Genomic DNA, 18,622 nt, shown 5'->3' with positions numbered 1-18,622 from the left:
TCGTTTTGACCTGAGATTTTTGCAAGAACAGTAGCCTTTATATTTTCAGTTTTTGTTCCGTTCTTTTGAAGAGCACTTCATAGGTTTATTAGATTACATTCTGTCGGACCGAGAGCCAATGATAACGAATGCTATTAGATAATTATGCGATTTGATATAATCATCCACGAATTTCTTTGAGGAAAACATCTGATTCATAAAAATGCTCGTTCATTGTAAATGAAATAAAAGTTGAAAGCAAAAGGTTAATAAACCTGTCAGATATAATGTAGAATATCAGTCTGCATCAACCTGATTTGCATTTTTTGATTAGTATCACATTTCAGAGAGAAATAGTAATGATATAGTTATAATATTGCTATAATGAGCACATTTAAAGATGTTTAATGATAAATACGTCGAATAGAAAGATACATTCAGTTGCTGTATACAAATTATACAACCTCAGTTAGAATTATATATTTTGTAATTTTGACCACGTATCTTTCTTTATCGTCGAAGGCGTGATCAACACGCCTCTTGTTATTTTCCATTAATTCCGCAAAACACTTTAAACCAGCGTAATTGGGGTGATGTGTGTAGAACTAACATCAATTGACCTAAAGCATTGGTTTGAGATAAGTTGAATTCGTATTACAAAAACCGAACATTCGTTTGCCTATTCACAGTTTCTCAGATCAACAACAGGCTGAAACTGATAACTTTTATATCAGCTATAATAAGACCGCACTCTTTGGGTGTATCTTTCCTTGGTTCTTATTCATGATAGCTTGATCATTTTTAATACACTCTATTGACACCGGATCTGTTATATGGAACAAACATTGTTGGTGACTGTTTCATAAGCGTTTCGTTGACTGACGCCCATGTTCGCGCATACAATTTAAAGTTCATCTGATGTATGCGTCGCACAAACTTTGAAACGTAGAAAACATGTTGAAAATATCTGATGTTATTGATAATGCACTGAAATATTACGCAGTCTAAAAGCAACGTACTTTTCTCAACTTTTGTATTGCTTAAAGAGGCATGGAAATGAATTTTATCAGATATTATTTCGGAAAACAGACTTAACTGCTAGTGTGTCCTGGTTTTTATATATATACGCACATGAACTGAACTGGTCTAAACCACATGCAGTGAGAAGATTCAAGCTAAAAGAACCGAATTACTCACCTAATAGTCGTAATTTCAACTATCTTAAATCTGTATAAACGTCACAAATCGATTTGTTCCTCAACTATGTGTTCTAAAACTATATGACACTAAGAGGCATTAATGTTAACAGTTGCAGTTTCTTTACGATAATATTTTTTTTCCACTCATATAAGTTATGAGCTATATTTTTCCAAGTGCTTGTTTCAGATTTCGTTCACCGGCGCGATCATGATCCCCCCAGATCTCTTCCATCCTCAATTGTCTCGAATAATTTTGCATTGGAAAAAAATACGTTTTTGTCATAGTTCATTCGGTGCTTCGATGATGCCTGTTTTGACAGTTGTGCGAACGTTATGTGGCGAGTTCACTGTGTTATCGTAGCGGCATTGCTTTAAATACATATATGAACATTCTTTTGAATACTTGAAAATATTTTTTTACAGTGGAATCCAAAGAAGTGACCGTACTACACAACGACTACTTTGCTGAATCGGGCCAAACTGTTTCTAATTTATAAGAACGCTGTTTCAATTGCAATTACCTATACCTTGGAAATTATTACCCAATGCTTACTCTATGTACCATCTTTTTTATCTGACAGTGTCTTAAGTGTAACCCAGGTGCATAGTTCATGTATTTTTTATTAGTGGGCGACATTGTATTCGGTTAAACCTCATATTATTTAATGCTTGGCATATAGTCATTGTTTTATTGGTCGAGAAGAAATCACCTGACACATCAGTTTGCGCTTACACACGTGTACGAACTGTTCATATCGGGGACCTCGTCTCGGTAAAAAAACACCCTTTGTGACCATACCATGGGATTTACAAGTCAATAACCGCATTTAGACATATTTTGAATTATGCATATTGTAATACGCATATGAATCTATTCTAAACTGTACCATTTGTATTAAAGTGAAATGTATGCTTTAGAACAATTTTATATTGCTAATATTTCTAAATAAAATGAAATATTTTGTAATCTGAAATCAAAATTATTAGGTTCCAAATGAAGTGTTAAAGTTAAAAAACAACACATATATGGCAAACGTTGTACGCATATTTTCCGTAATTAAATCAATTGTGATTTTACCAGTCTCAGATTGTAGAAGTTCCTAATTCATTAGAAGTCAGATGATGCACTTTGAAATATCATATTCATATTTCAAACTGCCGTTTTTCACAAAAGGTTGAAAATTCAATTAAGTCGCTTAAAGAATAACTCAAGTAACGAAAACTGTCGACAAAAATGATAAATCTGATCTACACATCCCTTTAAAAGTAAAAATTAAGTATTCGGCAAGTGTTAAGTATTTTCTACCCGTTATGAAAATTGAAAGAATCTGATATCACGTTGGTTGCTTTTGAACATTACTTAAAACAAACACGAGGGCAAGTGACCACTCCTTTAATAACTAGAAGTAATGGGTTCGTATTTTGTTGCAGGCACATATGAGTTGTTTAATTTTTCCGAATTTCCTTTTTTAAATCTCCTGCATCTGCTTTATACTTTGAAATAATTGTGGTTTTAAGCTTGTTTCATGTATGTATAATTTTATTAAAAGGGCCAATCAGATGCTGAGCCAATTTGTTTACTCTTTCACGTGACCAAATCGATTCTTACATATCATACTCAATTACTTACTTACCTGTTGCATTTTGTCCTCACACATTTATTTTCTATTAGAATCCGGTAATTAAAATTATATTTTACTATTTTGTGAGTCTACGCACCGAATATAACTAATTTTGAGTACCATACTGGTTCTTTTGAAGCCCGAGTACACCTTTAAAGCCACTGAATATCACGTACCATAACAACGGGTAAGGATAAGCAACATGGATAATAAAGAAATGCAGAACAATACAAAAGATATCCGGGGAAAACTGCAAAACTCATTGAATATATACATGGTTCACGTGTGTGTTATTTGGTACAAAATTGTGTCCCTTAAGCATCTTTTTATTTTTTTCCAAAACTGTAATTACAGGAATCCTTTCACAAGCAAAATGTTGTTTATCATTATCATGTGTTATTATACTGAAATGAAAGTTTAATGTTTAAAATTTAAAAGAGGCAGTTTAACCTTCATTTATTCAAATTTCAGAAACCAAATATCTCGATTGCCTCCTAAAAAGCTGATAAATCTCTATGAAACACAATCATATAATGAAACATATCAATATATTGTTTTACAAAATAACAACTTCTTTTATTTACTTTGAATTAGATAACGATTTATTTCAAGTAATAACAATTTATTTGACACACATTCAAAGTGCTCCGTGAAGTTTGTCCTTTTGATGCAACAGCTTAACGTTTTGTTTTTGTTTTATCGTGATATTCCCAAAACTTTACGATTACCTCTCCAAGGTTTAGAAAAAAAAATACATTTGATTCGGGTTATCCGACCCTACCTACGGAATAGGCGCCGACCCTACCGTTTTTATAGTCAGTTTGAAATGCTTATCACTTTGTAGTTGAAAACCTTAAATGCTTTTACAGAAGATAACTTTTTCTCCCACCTCAGATAAATTGATCCAATAATTTAACCATGCTAGAAATTCTTATCTTGCCCACGGGCGAAGATAAAATGCCCGTATGGAACTCCTTTTTAATGGTCATCACATTGTAATTACCTCCCTTGTTAAAGACTGTCGTCTGTAGCATCATGTAAATCTTGTCTTGTGGCAATATTTAGAACGCTAAATAATTATTTCTCGCTTCAAATGTCACCATAAAACAGTTTTCACGCACCTTTCAAGAAATAATGCTTCACTCACCTTAGAACTATTTGAAGACCGGTTTGACTATTAACATAATCAAAATCACTGCGCGCATATCCATGACAACCACGAATATCGCATATCCATACGCATTATTTTCACTAAGCACAAAAGAACTCCAGCAAAAAATACATTTTTACTTAGTTTTGTTTAACTGAGGTGGGAGAAAAGGCATCTACCATAGCCGCTCGTGTAAGATAGGTTCATACCGACCCTCGCGCAGGTAAACCTCGTTTCCGCAAAACACCCTACACTCGGGTCGGAATGAACCTATCTTACACTCTTACACTTTTTAAAAGGATGTAACCCTAACCAAACAATTTTTTTTGGCCCAACAAGACCAACGAGTGCCGGTAACTTACCGGAAAACTGCCTCTAGTATACGACTTAGAATATATGTCATGTCTTTTCGGTCTGGATAGAAAAATTAGACCCGAGGGCACCTGCGTTGCCAAGTAACGAGGCTTGCTGAGTTACCGGCTACGTAGAGTGCCCGATGGTCAGATTTGACTATACGGTACACATGACTAATATTTGTCTAGCAATATAAATGTGACAAGTACAGAAACAAGCTTAGTAGCCAAAAGTTTAAACATAAACCCAGTTTAATGACACAGGGTAAACACAAAAGAAAACAAGAAACAAGACAAACAAGAAACATGGAACAACAGCACAAACTCCACAAACAACACAGTGCAAATATACTACATAAATCAGGTATGTTTATCAAGGAGTGTTAGGTACCGCCTTGGAACGGTAAGTGAAATGTAAATTTAATGGGGGGGGGGGGGGGGGGGTAAACAAACCAGTTTACAAACCTCACTCCTCACTCTTATCCCAACAATTCTGAATAAAGTAAAATCGTAAAAGGTTAATATTATCAAAGTATGCATACCTTAAATAACAAAATTTTTATTTAGTTCATACGCAACATCTTCGGAGTACATCTGATATTACATAAAAGACACATGTGATTGGTCAAATTACCTTTTCTGATGTTGTTGAATGTATTTGAAGTCGATTGAATGGCGTCACTGACGACGTGGTAGTATAAACAGCAAACTTATAATACATTCACAATTCTTAAAAGTGTTTTTTAACGTTGAAGTTGGATATAATTCAAGGGCAATATTACAAATAATTAACTTACATATTAACATTAATTACTTCCGGATTACATTTGGCGTATGACAACATTTTGTTTGTGCACGAGTACACCTTTGGTGCGATTGTGTATTCTTCTAAAGAAATAATCGGACTGTGGGTAATTGCAGTTCCAAAGAGAATAAAAAACGAATACACCTTTGGACTTCACTAGCCGTGCACTGGACAAATGTTTAAAATACCAATTAATCGCATTACGAAAACGCTTACGTAATGGAAATGCACAGCAAACTTGTGCGTTTATAAAGAAAACAGGAAAGGCATATACAAGTAATGGGTGTTTATTTTCCATAATATCAAGACAAATACCACACTTTCAGGAAAAATCATGTTCGTAATTCATCTACGAGCAGCCAGAGGAACTATGAACGGAAGTTGTAAATCAAGTTAACGTATGATGTTTGAACAATTTTATAAATCCATCAGCGTTCAATTGTTTGTATCTCTTTAATATCTTACTGCAAATCTCAAGATAGCACATATGCATATAAAGATCCACATAATGAGTAGAGACTGAATGTAACACATACATCGTTCAATATATTTTTTTAAATAAAAAAGCTTTATTAAAACTTCGGATTCAAAATTGATAAAATGTGGAACAGTTTGGCTATATATTATATAATGAAATATGGTTTTATTTTCTTCAATATAGCATATCTAATAATAGAAGCGTCATATCGTAGTTAATGGTAAATCGATATAAATCAAACTTTGAAATAGTACCAATGTTAACATCTAAAATACACTATCATATCTTTGCACCCCATTGATGGCTCGTTTACCTTAAACAAAGATTCGAAAAATGGTTTTAAACCCATTAAGTTAAAGGAATAATATTGTGAAGACATCCTCTTAAGAGTAATTTATTACATAAGCGTCTTATTCATATTACCATAGGACACGCTTGAAAATTCTATAAGGATTTTAATAAGGGAAGTGCATGACCAATTTTCGCTTAATGCAGTTTATGCAATATTGATTAGTTTATTTTCATGATTGAGATTCAATTTTCAAATATGAATGGCTAAATTAATTGACATGTCCCTTTCATAATAAGTATCTGCTTTGTATATGCGTTTAATTTTGAAATATTTGTCTGAATGTATTAAATGATGATGACAACACCTCAAACTGTTGCCAGAATGCATTTTTACCCTCAGCGTTTGCTTATTCACTCTCTGGGCCATTCGCCTGATAACAATTCAATAGAAGCAATAATTTACACGTAAAATCTAAAACAACCCGTCCGAAAATTATGTTTTCAGAATTGATAGACGATTAATGTAACATGTGATCCTCAAAAATGTATAACTAGAGAAGTAATTAGTATGTAAGTAGTACATACAGTATAAAGTATATAGGACAAAGGTTACAGTCATCCATCTTCACATGAAATACAAAACCTTCAAACCAATTCACGAATTTGTAGCATAATTATATCACAATTCAAAATTAATAATTGGAAAACCATAGCTAACTCAAATTTCTTTTCATGATTAAACACTACAAGTCTGGGAATGCTGTACAGATAAAGTTATTATGGCGTTTATAAGGATATTTCATAACAATTTTCGCTTGATCTTGTTTGTGTAATATGACTTCATTTGCATATAAGAGTTTTCAACTCAGAACATGTGATTTCTGACATTTCCCTTTCATTACATACGATTTGGATATGCGTTCGGTTTTGAAACAGATTTGTTCCCATATGTACATTAAATGATCATTATAATTAAACGATAATGACGAAACCCAAAAGCTCTTACCTACATTTATATTCTTACTTTAAACATTTGATCACCAACTGTAACGAATCGAAAGTAACAATATTAAACTCTTTGATGTCATTCCAACACGTCGAAAGTTCAATTTTCCAAATTAATAGAGTGGGCAAATTCACTATCTGATCGTTATACATCTCTCAAGTACATTGAAGAAGAACACTTGCACTCGGAACTTACAATTAGTACATGCAGTATAAATAACACCGGACAAGGGTTAACCTTCAAATACAAGAACAGTTTCTACATCCCACATATTTAATTCATTACTTATATTCTGATGATGTGAACCTAAAAATTGGTCTCAATATATAAAGTTACAATGAAGGGCAAGTCAAGTTGATTTTATTTAGTACTGCGGCCACAAGTCCATAATACAGAAACTTGTATACAACAATAACTTACAAGAAACGCTTCATCACTTTCATGACCATCTTACCAAAATTATGTAGAGATCTATATCAACGTTTAGTAATGCATCATTCATGAGTGAATTGGCAAGTCTTTAACAATTGTTATAATGTTTACATTAAAGTTGTAAAAAAAACTTCCATCGAAGAATTTGTAGTTGTAATATTGTCTATTTGGAGGATCGTATTGTATCCTATTTCATGCATTCAAAGAAAAAACATGGTACTCATCCTCAATTACACTTATATCTTTATCGAAACAAAAGAAACACAGAAAAAAACATCACGTACAATTCCGAGATGCCAACCAGCCTCTTTACCACATTTGTGACTAGAACATCTGCATTTTGCAATTATGCTACTCTGTAGTGAATTACACTGTTCTGTATCGCACTGTACTGTTCTATACTAAACTATTTTACACTGTAGTAAACCACACTTTTCTGTGTCGCACTGTACTGTTCTATACTCAAATATTATACAATGTAGTGAACCACACTTTTCTGTGTCCCACTGTACTGTTCTATACTCACCTATTCTACACTGTAGTGAACTACACTGTTTTGTGTCGTACTGTTCTGCTCTATACTAAACTATTTTACACTGTAGTAAACCACACTTTTCTGTGTCGCACTGTACTGTTCTATACTCAAATATTATACAATGTAGTGAACCACACTTTTCTGTGTCCCACTGTACTGTTCTATACTCACCTATTCTACACTGTAGTGAACTACACTGTTTTGTGTCGTACTGTTCTGCTCTATACTCAACTATTTTACACTGTAGTGAACCACACTTTTCTGTGTCGCACTGTACTGTTCTATACTCACCAATTCTACACTGTAGTGAACCTCACTGTTTTATGTCGCACTGTTCTGTTCTATACTAAACTATTCTACACTGTAGTGAACCCCACTGTTCTGTGTCGCACTGTACTGTTCTATACTCAACTATTTTACACTGTAATGAGCCACACTGTTCTGTGTCGCACTGTACTGTTTTATACTCAACATTATACAAGGTAGTGAACCACACTGTTCTGTGTCGCACTGTTCTGTTCTATACTCAACTATTTTACACTGTAGTGAACCACACTGTTCTGTGTCGCACTGTACGGTTCTATACTAAACATTATACAATGTAGTGATCCACACTGTTCTGTGTCGCACTGTACTGTTTTATACTCAACTATTTTACACTGTAGTCAACCACACTGTTCTGTGTCGCACTGTTCTGTTCTATACTCAACTATTTTACACTGTAGTGAACCACACTGTTCTGTGTCGCACTGTACTGTTTTATACTCAACATTATACAAGTTATTGAACCACACTGTTCTGTGTCACACTGTACTGTTCTATACTCAAAATTATACAATGTAGTGAACCACACTGTTCTGTGTCGCACTGTACTGTTCTATACTCAACCTTTTTACACTGTAGTGAACCACACTGTTCTGTGTCGCACTGTACTGTTCTATACTCAAAATTATATAATGTAGTGAACAACACTGTTCTGTGTCGCACTGTACTGTTCTATACTCAAAATTATATAATGTAGTGAACCACACTGTTCTGTGTAGCACTGTACTGTTCTATACTCAAAATTATATAATGTAGTGAACCACACTGTTCTGTGTAGCACTGTACTGTTCTATACTCAAAATTATATAATGTAGTGAACCACACTGTTCTGTGTCACACTGTACTGTTCTATGGACAGCTGATGTTTGCGAAGTTAGATTGTACTATATTTTACCGCTTTGCAATGTGAACTGTTCCCACAGTACAGCACAGTATAAATTATACACTACTGTACTTTTACGCTCTGCACTGTTCTGCACTCCATTGTTCTGTGGTTAAGCTTACCGCCCTGATGGCATGTAAAATACATAGCTCTATATTAAATTCACTGGCGAAACACCATTTATTAACTGTTTCCCCGGCCCTTGACATGATTTTAAAAAACGGTATTTTTAAAATGTTCATAAATACATTTGAAAATGAATGGTTAGAGAGTACGGGGACGGGCTAAATGCTTCAAATTAAACAGTCTATCTATTGAACGTGATATGTTTTTACTTCAGAAACTGCGCCCTTGAATTCCAGTATCATACTGCCCTGTATAATCACGTCATATATATGATTATTTACTTTATTTACTTTACTTTACTTTACTGTACTGTACTGTTCTGTACTGTACAGAACTTACCGAGAAATTGAACTTCAAAACGGGCGCCTTTAGAAAAATAAATTGAAATTCCAATAAAAATCCGAAAAAAAAGCATAAAAGAAACAGAAAACATGTTGATTTTAGTGTAAGATCGTACTAAATTTCGTAAAAATATGTTCTTCTATGACACCCGTGAAATCAAATTCGATCTAACACTGGAATCAACAACTATCCTAAATACAATCAAAGATTTTTGGGTCTGGCTTCCAAATGAAAGATGGCATAAATTGAAAGATTTCAATATCGTGATAAAAGTTGGTTAGTAGGCATCTTAATGAATGTCATGAAAGCTTGCAATATCTTGATAAAACTGAGGATACCAGGCCTCTTAATAATGGATGGTATACCTTGAAAACTTACAATATAAAAGTGTGGCAACTAGGATATATGTAATACATTAAAAGCTTGCAATATCTTGAGAAAAGTAAAGGTAGCTGTATTCCTAATTATGTATGGAATACCTTTAAAGCTCTCAATATCGCGATTGAAATTGGTTTACCATGCATCCTCCACAGTTTGCTCTATCCTGATAAAAGAGTAGGCTGTTTGTTCTTAATTGTATCATCTGTTACAGTGGGCTGATATGGATCGATGCATGTTGCATATAATATGTAGATTCCAAAATGTATCAGAGTTTGTATTGGGTTACATTTAAAATAATTTTAAAGTAAGGGCGGAATTCGTGCCGATCACCGGTTCTGGCTAGAAGCGGATTGTTTTATCAAATATGATGAGAGCTTATCAGACTTTGTTTCGGGTTACATCTATGAGTGTTATTAAGACGGCCTCGCTCACGTAAAAAGAGGACACGTTTAATACAGAATTATCTAACTTATAATATGGATATAGACAGAGTTTAAAACATAATTACCTCTGATACCAAAGTAGACGGTGTTGCATGTGTCAAGCGAAATAATTGTTAGCGGAAATAATTTTAATTCCAGGACTTAACATTGCGAATGATCGTTTTCAAGATTATTTTTCAATTGTAAGTACCTTCATTGTGTGTTTTAGTAAACATTTTTTGCACCAGTTTATAGTAAATTTAACTGTTGGCAATTTGACTGTCAAACAATTTATTTCTTCAAAATGTTTGTATCTGTTTAATGGAAGTTTTGACTGTGAGATGTTTTAAATACATAACACGTATCATTGAACAGATAACGTACTATAACCTTTTAAGGTCTTCCCACTTAATTAAGCGGTCAACATCATATTTTGTCCAATGTTTAGGCAGTATTTTTGACGTTCTCAAATACATTTATTTTAGTATATCAGCTGTCAGCCGTTAATAATTATAATAAAGTGAAGCGGAAGATATAAAAAGTGTTGGTCCAGTAAGTTGGTTGTTTACAAAATTTTATGCAGACCACTAAAAAACTTTTTGTTCTTGTCATTTAACAAAATAAATGGCTATAAGACTGCGTTGCATACTTACAACTTTTAACCAGTATTGAATTAGAATGATTGTATATAATTTGACGCTCGATAAGTCATTTATAATATTTTAAAGCATTATAATGGTTTCCAGTTACCAATAAGATTGCCGGAAATGATACTTGTAATATGTCTGAAAAGCTGAACTTAAATTCTAAACGCGCTAAGATTTGTTTTGGGCGTTGCTGATTTTAAATATTCAGATTTAAATTAAATGAGTGTAAAATTTGCATTTTGGAATTTTTTTCGATTAAATTTAAAAAAAATGTAATTCCCTATTAAATAGATCTGTTTTTACTTTGTTTACGCTCTAATGTCGCTAGTTCTAAGATGAATAAGTACATGTATTGATATTCAAATCAAGTAGTTCTAAACAAACTAAGATTGGTAATTAATTGATGTTCATTTAGGTTAAAACAAAAAATAAAGGCAGTGAGGAACTTATGGATATGAAAATAAATATGAAAGTGCATAAACGATACAAGCTTGATATAATATTTTGTATGGATATGCATAAGTGATGATTTAACACTTTAAGAGTCATATATTCCTGATCAGGCTTCCACTTAAATTGAAAATAATTTCAAAGGTTGACTTTTAATGTGCTACACTCAACTCAATTCACCTGAATTCAGTATAATCAAGTATATATTCGGTATTCAAAAGTATTTTTAAAAAATGAGAAATCTTCATTGAGCAAATAGTCTTGAATGTTTAGTTAAGGTAATCTAGCCATCATTAATACAAGAATTGCTAATGGTTAACTTTAAAAAAATATAACAAAATTGCTATAGAATTATGGGTTTTTTTTGCTTATTACCTGTGTTTTATAGTTTAAATAAATTTATATATACATCAAACGCTACTATTATATATAACGTCATTATGGTGTTAATCAAACATGTAATCCATGCGAAAATACTATAATGGTTTATCAATATAAATCAAACCTTAAAATAGTATCGATATTTATATCACGATGCACTAAAAACACATCTTTGCATCCCTTAAATGAATGGTTTACGTTAAGCAACAATTTCCATTTTTACAAAATGATTTTGAGACCATTCAATTTAAGGCATGATATTTTGAAAATATCGGCATGAGGGTAAATTATTTCACACATCTCTCATTCATATTAAAACCATTTAGCTTGTCGAAAAATCTGTATGGAATGAATCTATTTAGGCTTTTATAAGGATATTGCATGGCCAATTTTCAGTTGATGCAGATTACGTAATATGAATCACTTCATTCCTATGATTGAGATTCAATTCTGTACTACGAATGGTTAAATGTATTGACATTTCCCTTTCATTATATGTTAAGTATATGCGTTGGATATGCGTTTGATTCTGATCTGTAAACGTCTGTATAAATAAATAAAAAATGAAACATACGTGTATATTCTTATTTTCAGCGTTTCTCCATACAATTTCTGGATCATTTGCCTGATAACGATTCGATAGTAGAATTTTTTACAGTATACCATCGTCACATAAAATAACAGTGCATAATAAACAAACCAATTTGTTGTTTGATTAATGACGGTGTTTAACCCCAAAATGATAATCATTATATTGAGTTACAACTAGGATCACTGGGCCCGTATAAACGAACGTCTGAGACTCAAAACTCAAAATTCATATTTGAATGTTGTTGTTAAGTCGCTCTTACAAGAGCTTTATTGGTAAAAATAACCTGATATAGTAACAGGCACGTACCTTTTTTACATACTTGTTATATTGAAAATGATTTGAAAATAACACACAAAAAACGTAGGCATCAGTCATAACTAAGAATGGGCCGGTGCACGTCGGTGGTAAGTTTTTCATATCAATAAATATAAGGATTCACTAGTGAACTGCGTCAACCTGTATGAGCCTGCTGCGTGCGTCAATTTTTACTATTATTCTGCAACGACCTGCACTGTTCTGCTCCTTGCTACACTACATTAAACTATACTTAACCGCCCTGTACTCGCTCGCACTGTACAGTTCTATGCTAAATTCTACTGTTGCACTGTACTGTTATATGCTGAATTATACTGCTCTGTACTGGACCGCAATATACTGTGTTGCACTGTACTGTTATATGCTGAATTACACTGCCCTGTACTGAACCGCATTATACTTTGTTGCACTGTACAGTAACATGCTCAATTTTACAATACTGTACTGGACCACATTCTGCTGAATCGCACTGTACAGTTCTATGCTCAATTATGGAACATGTTTTCTTTAAACCGTACAACTCTATATAGCACATCACTGTAGTGTTCTTTGCTCAAATGTAATGCACCACACTAGATGCAGTATTCCACGGCCTTGCACTGCGCACTGTGGGCAGAGTAGTGCACTGTACAGTTCTGTACGCAACTGTTCTGTCTTGTTTTGCTCTTTGTACTGTCTATCAACGAATTGTACTGTACTGTTATATTATCATAAATTGTATAGTTTGGAATGTACCTAATTATACTGGACATGACTGTACTCTACTCTACTGCACTGAGATTGACCGTCATGTTTATATTTCTGTCATTGTACTTTACCTCACTGCACTGCACTGCACTGCACTGCAATATTCTGTACTACCTGTTATTATAATTAAATGTGGCCCTACGAGGCAAATGATTTGAATTTGCAAAAATCAAATATGAATTACAATGCGTTTGAATAATGAATGGAAAACCTTAGAACGTAAAACTCAATGAAAAAAGAGAAAATAGTTGCAACGCATCCTTATGAGCGTTTGAATAGCTGGCAAAATCGTGATAAAAGTGGGTTTGTCAGTTAGATTGAATTGAATAAAAAGTTATTTGCTGTTTAAATACTATTGTTTGCACATTTTAATGTCCATATTCCTAAGACGTATAAAGTTATGAATATGTATTAAAATTAAAATGAGAGCCCAATAAATATATATGATTGTTTGATGTCAATTCACTTTAAAACACGTGATCTAATAAAATTTACAACGTAAAAAATGGTATGGTTTAGTACATAAGGAGTTTACTCAAGAATTTGCTAACTTTACAATATCACAAAAACTATTACAAAAAAGGGTAGTCATCAAGTTATATATATCAAAATAAATATTATGATATAGAATGCAAATTTAAGAGAATCGTTTGTATGCATAGGCATATATTTATGTTTTGAAGCAGTGAAGGATTATCTTAATGTATAATGGTCATACTGAATAATCAGATGGCAACAAATCCATTTTAAAACCAAATGCATTTCCAAAGCATATATTATGAAAGAGAAATGTCAGACCTCAACTTTTCATAGTTGAAATTTTAAACTCGTATGAAGACCTACTATGCAATCTAGATCAATGACTTATCCCTAAAAAACACTATAATAGTGTTCTTCTGTACAGCATTCACAGGCTCGTTAGGTACCAATATGGAAAGAGTTTAATTGAGTTCGCCGAGGTTTTCACAATACTATTTTTTAAATTGTAAGGTGTGAAAATCCTATTTTGAAAAATGTACAAATGTTTATATACTCAGTTTTAATGAAATAATTTTGTAAGGATGTCAATTATAAAACCTTTTGTTACGAAAACAGCATCGGATATGTATGGACGGCTTACAGAGTCATATTTTTTACATTAAACAACACTGCAAATAGATCGCGTAGTGATTTTAATTTAGCAGTTTAACCTAGGATCTCATAGGAATGCTAATTATTTAATCATTAATACACTACTTTTGGAATCAATCTGAACTTAATTATACAAAGTATACGTTAAAGCACTGCAATTGCAATAGTTATTATTATTATTATTATTATTATTATTATTATTATTATTATTATTATTATTATTATTATTATCATTATTATTATTATTAGTAGAAGTAGTAGTAGTGGTATTATTGTTATTAGATTATTATTATTATTATTATTATTATTATTATTATTATTATTATTATTATTATTATTATTATAATTATTTAATTAATATTATTATTTTAATTATTATTATTATTATTATTATTATTATTATTATTATTATTATTATTATTTATTATTATCATTATTATTGTTATTATTATTATTATTATTATTATTATTATTATTATTATTATTATTATTATTATTATTTATTATTATTATTATTATTATTATTATTATTATTATTATTATTATTATTATTGATATCATTATTATTATTGCACTTATTATTATCAAAGATTTTATGTTTTTTCAACATTTCATTTAGGGTAGACACTTTGATGGAGAAACTCAGGCAAATTGCACTGTAAGTTGCTGTTTCGAATCGCATGCGGGAATTATTTAGAACTTAAATAAACCAACCCTAATCGTACGAATTTGCATAAGTACATACATCTTTATTTTTTTGAATGGTCGACAATTGGAAAGGTACCTAACAATCCTTGATAAACATTTCTAGTTTTTTATATATAGTATGTATGCACTGTGCTGCTTGTAGAGTTTTCTGCTGTTATTCCATGTTTCTTGTGATTTTATGTTCTATGACTTTGGCGTTTACCCAGTGCCATTAAACCGGGTTTATGTTTAAACTTTTTGCTACTGAGCTTGTTTCTGTAGCTTTTCGCATAAATATCGAAAGAAAGAGATCAATTACGGTCCTTTGATAAAATTAATTACATAAAGATAATGATTCAAATTTTAATTATGAGAATTCAACTACATGCCTTATTTATGCATCAACACTTTAAGTAAAAATGCAGTAAAACATAAATGTTCCAAATATTCATGAATTAATAAAACCAAACGTCAGCAACAACTTACCAAGCATAATCACAGGTCAAAATGCTTATTACATGTGTTTAAGGTGAGATTCGTGTGCCGATTATGTCATGTCGCCGATAGACGGTTACTTCCTGTATCTGGCTTCCCGCCTCGACAAACTACGACGGGGAGAAAATACCGAGACCGGAAACTGGCTGCAGGTTACATATAACTATATGTTTGGATGATTATGATTTAATGATAATTCACAAACCTTTGGTTATGTTTAAATGTCTGCTATCAAAGGCAAATTGGCACAAAATAGTGTTGTTACAGTTTTAACACCTTCACGTACACTCTCAGGTGTAGCATGATTGTTTAGTTTTTTGAATACCCATTTACTATAAATGATTATAAGGCTTTTTTTGTGTTACATCTAAATCAAAACGAATATTTCTGTTGCAATCGAAAATGACATTTTATCCAAAAGCCTTACAGCTGAAGAGCTGGCCATTATGACTGGCTAGTCGTATACGCTTGGACTTAGATTTTTGTCTTATTGGTACATTTGTGTTAGCAGTAGAGATGTTTTACGTTAGCAGCGTATCCACCCTTGATCACTCTGTTCATTAAATGAACCAAGAGATGAAGAGTTGGTCTCTATGGTGGACTGTATTTGTTGAGTATTTAGACAGGTTGTTTTGGTTCTCAATAACACAAACCATGTAGATATATTTCTTGTTTAAACCCACAGGAGCTGAAGACCTGGAGTCTGTGGAGAGCCGTACTGGCTGAGTTCCTCGCAACGCTGCTGTTCGTGTTTATAGGAACCATGTCAGCCGTAGACATAGTCCCTATAACAGACTCAGCTGGGAAGTTCATCAGGGTAATAATTAACGTTTAAATTTAATTATATTATTATAAACTAGCTAAGCGGCTATGATGATGATGATGATGATGATGATGATGATGATGATGATGATGATGATGATGATGATGATGATGATGATGATGACGACGACGACGACGACGATAATGATGATGATGGTGATGGTGATGATGATGATGATGGTGATGGTGATTATGATGATGATGATGATGATGATGATGATATATACTTTCAGATCGGCTTGACATTTGGTCTTATGATTGCCGTATGTATCCAAATGTTTGGTCACGTGTCTGGAGGTCACATGAATCCAGCCGTCTCCTTAGCAATGGCTGTTTCTATGGATATTAGCCCAGCACGTGCATTGCTTTACACGGTGGCCCAGTGTTGTGGTGGAATGCTTGGTTCTCTTCTGTTAAAAAGGTATCCATTATTTTGCTTTTACAGATCTCTTCATCGCATGAATGAATCTGGCATTTTATACAATGAGATTCTATACCAATCCGTTATGCAGAAATTGTGGTTAAAAAGTAAGACTACTTTTGCTTCAAAGAGTAAGCAAATTTTAAAACGACAGAAGTTGTCAGCAGTTTAAACTCCAAATATGTTTTAACAAGTAAATATCATTGATTTAAAAAGTGGCGGAGCGAGCGTATCAATTAACTGACTTAAAATATTCATTTTGACTCACCGACACTCATTCAACGCATAATGTGGAACTATTGTGTAAATGTACCAAATTTGAAAGAAGCTAAGAAAAGAAGCCTTTTCTTAAAAGGATGGCAAAACTGAGTGTTAGTTTAATTTAGTTTTTTTAACAACTGTTTAAAACTAACACTGTAGACGGAGCTAAGAAACCCGCTGAAAGTTGAAATTATTCACGATTAAGCGTATATCTAAGTATAGGCCGATCAGCCGTTCAATTGGCTGAAAATGTAGGTTGCATTTTTATTACCAGTCTGATAACTTGCCTCTAATCTAATTATACACTCTACTGAAAATCACAATATGACTTCTTTATTAAATCTTATTTTCTAACATTCATTTCTTTTCACCAGTGTGACCCCTGGTGAGTTGAACGACAACCTTGGACTGACCACAATAAATCCTGACCTTAATGGTGTCCAGGCCGTCGTGTGTGAGCTTGTGTTCACCTTTATTCTGGTCATGTCCATATTCGGATGCACAGACCCAAACAGAGCCTTGTTAGGAAGCCCAGCCCTTGGTATTGGGCTCACTGTGTCTGTCCTTCACTTCGCCTCTGTGAGTAAACATGGCTTTATCTTGCAATATTGAGATTAATATATAGAATCGTACATGAGCTGCCAAGCATTGCAAAACATTGTGAAGCGAGTAAAACAAAATTTATAAAGCAATCTTTTGACGAGTTAAATAACATTTCAATAACAATTTTAAAAACATGTTGCATTAAATGGCAACTCTTGTAAGATTTCTTAAATCGCAAGACATATTAGGTTCCAAAAAAGAAGAGTGTTTTCATTTTTCGGTAAAATGTTTGAGTAGGTCGAACTGACACCAACTTGCACAAGTGTAATACGTATTCTGCGATATGTATTCCGTGTGGATATATAATGGGTATATGATAAAAGAAAATGTGCAATAGATGTATTACATTGGAAACAAGTGACGTCATGTGTGATGCATGTATATTGAGATTAGGTCGACGAAGAACCAGCTGAGAGCTGACATGGATAAAACATAAATTTGTTTCTTAGTTCTTAAGTGCCTGGTATCCATTTAGAAGGCACTGGAGAACATTCCTTTGGTGGGGCTGGATCATTGCTTCTTGGTCGACAGGCGGATGCTTACCACTAACCCACATTTTCATTCACAAAAGCTTAACTTGTCCGAGCAGGGGATATTACTCCTTAGTTACCATTATTTCACTCTGACTCCATGAGTGATCTTTTATTTACTTTTACTCTTGAAGTAATACTTATTTAAATATGCCGAGTTATTGAAAATGATATTTATTAAACCAGTACTTACCTTTAGTACTATGTTGGAG

The 18,622-nt window shown here is 32.9% G+C and overlaps 1 protein-coding gene across 3 annotated transcripts in view; it reads left to right on the top strand.

The window, feature by feature from the left end:
* Window positions 1-10,080: 10,080 nt before the first annotated feature.
* LOC128210361 (aquaporin AQPAn.G-like) overlaps window positions 10,081-18,622 on the top strand; it is a 12,951-nt gene continuing 4,409 nt past the window's right edge. Inside the window, exons 1-6 of one of the 3 annotated variants that reach the window (XM_052914674.1) lie at window positions 10,081-10,531; window positions 12,401-12,696; window positions 15,808-15,925; window positions 16,459-16,590; window positions 16,829-17,016; window positions 17,652-17,856. In XM_052914674.1, the coding sequence (XP_052770634.1) occupies window positions 15,833-15,925; window positions 16,459-16,590; window positions 16,829-17,016; window positions 17,652-17,856 (618 nt within the window). In that variant the 5' untranslated portion in view covers window positions 10,081-10,531; window positions 12,401-12,696; window positions 15,808-15,832. Of the gene's footprint in view, window positions 10,532-12,400; window positions 12,803-15,807; window positions 15,926-16,458; window positions 16,591-16,828; window positions 17,017-17,651; window positions 17,857-18,622 lie in introns of all 3 variants that reach the window. The other 2 variants (XM_052914675.1, XM_052914673.1) reach the window with 2 other exon arrangements.

The sequence above is a fragment of the Mya arenaria genome, chromosome 12, assembly GCF_026914265.1.
Source record: "Mya arenaria isolate MELC-2E11 chromosome 12, ASM2691426v1".
NCBI lineage: Eukaryota > Metazoa > Mollusca > Bivalvia > Myida > Myidae > Mya > Mya arenaria.
Note: the sequence above shows the minus strand (reverse complement) of the source record. Positions and strands in the feature narration are given on the sequence as shown.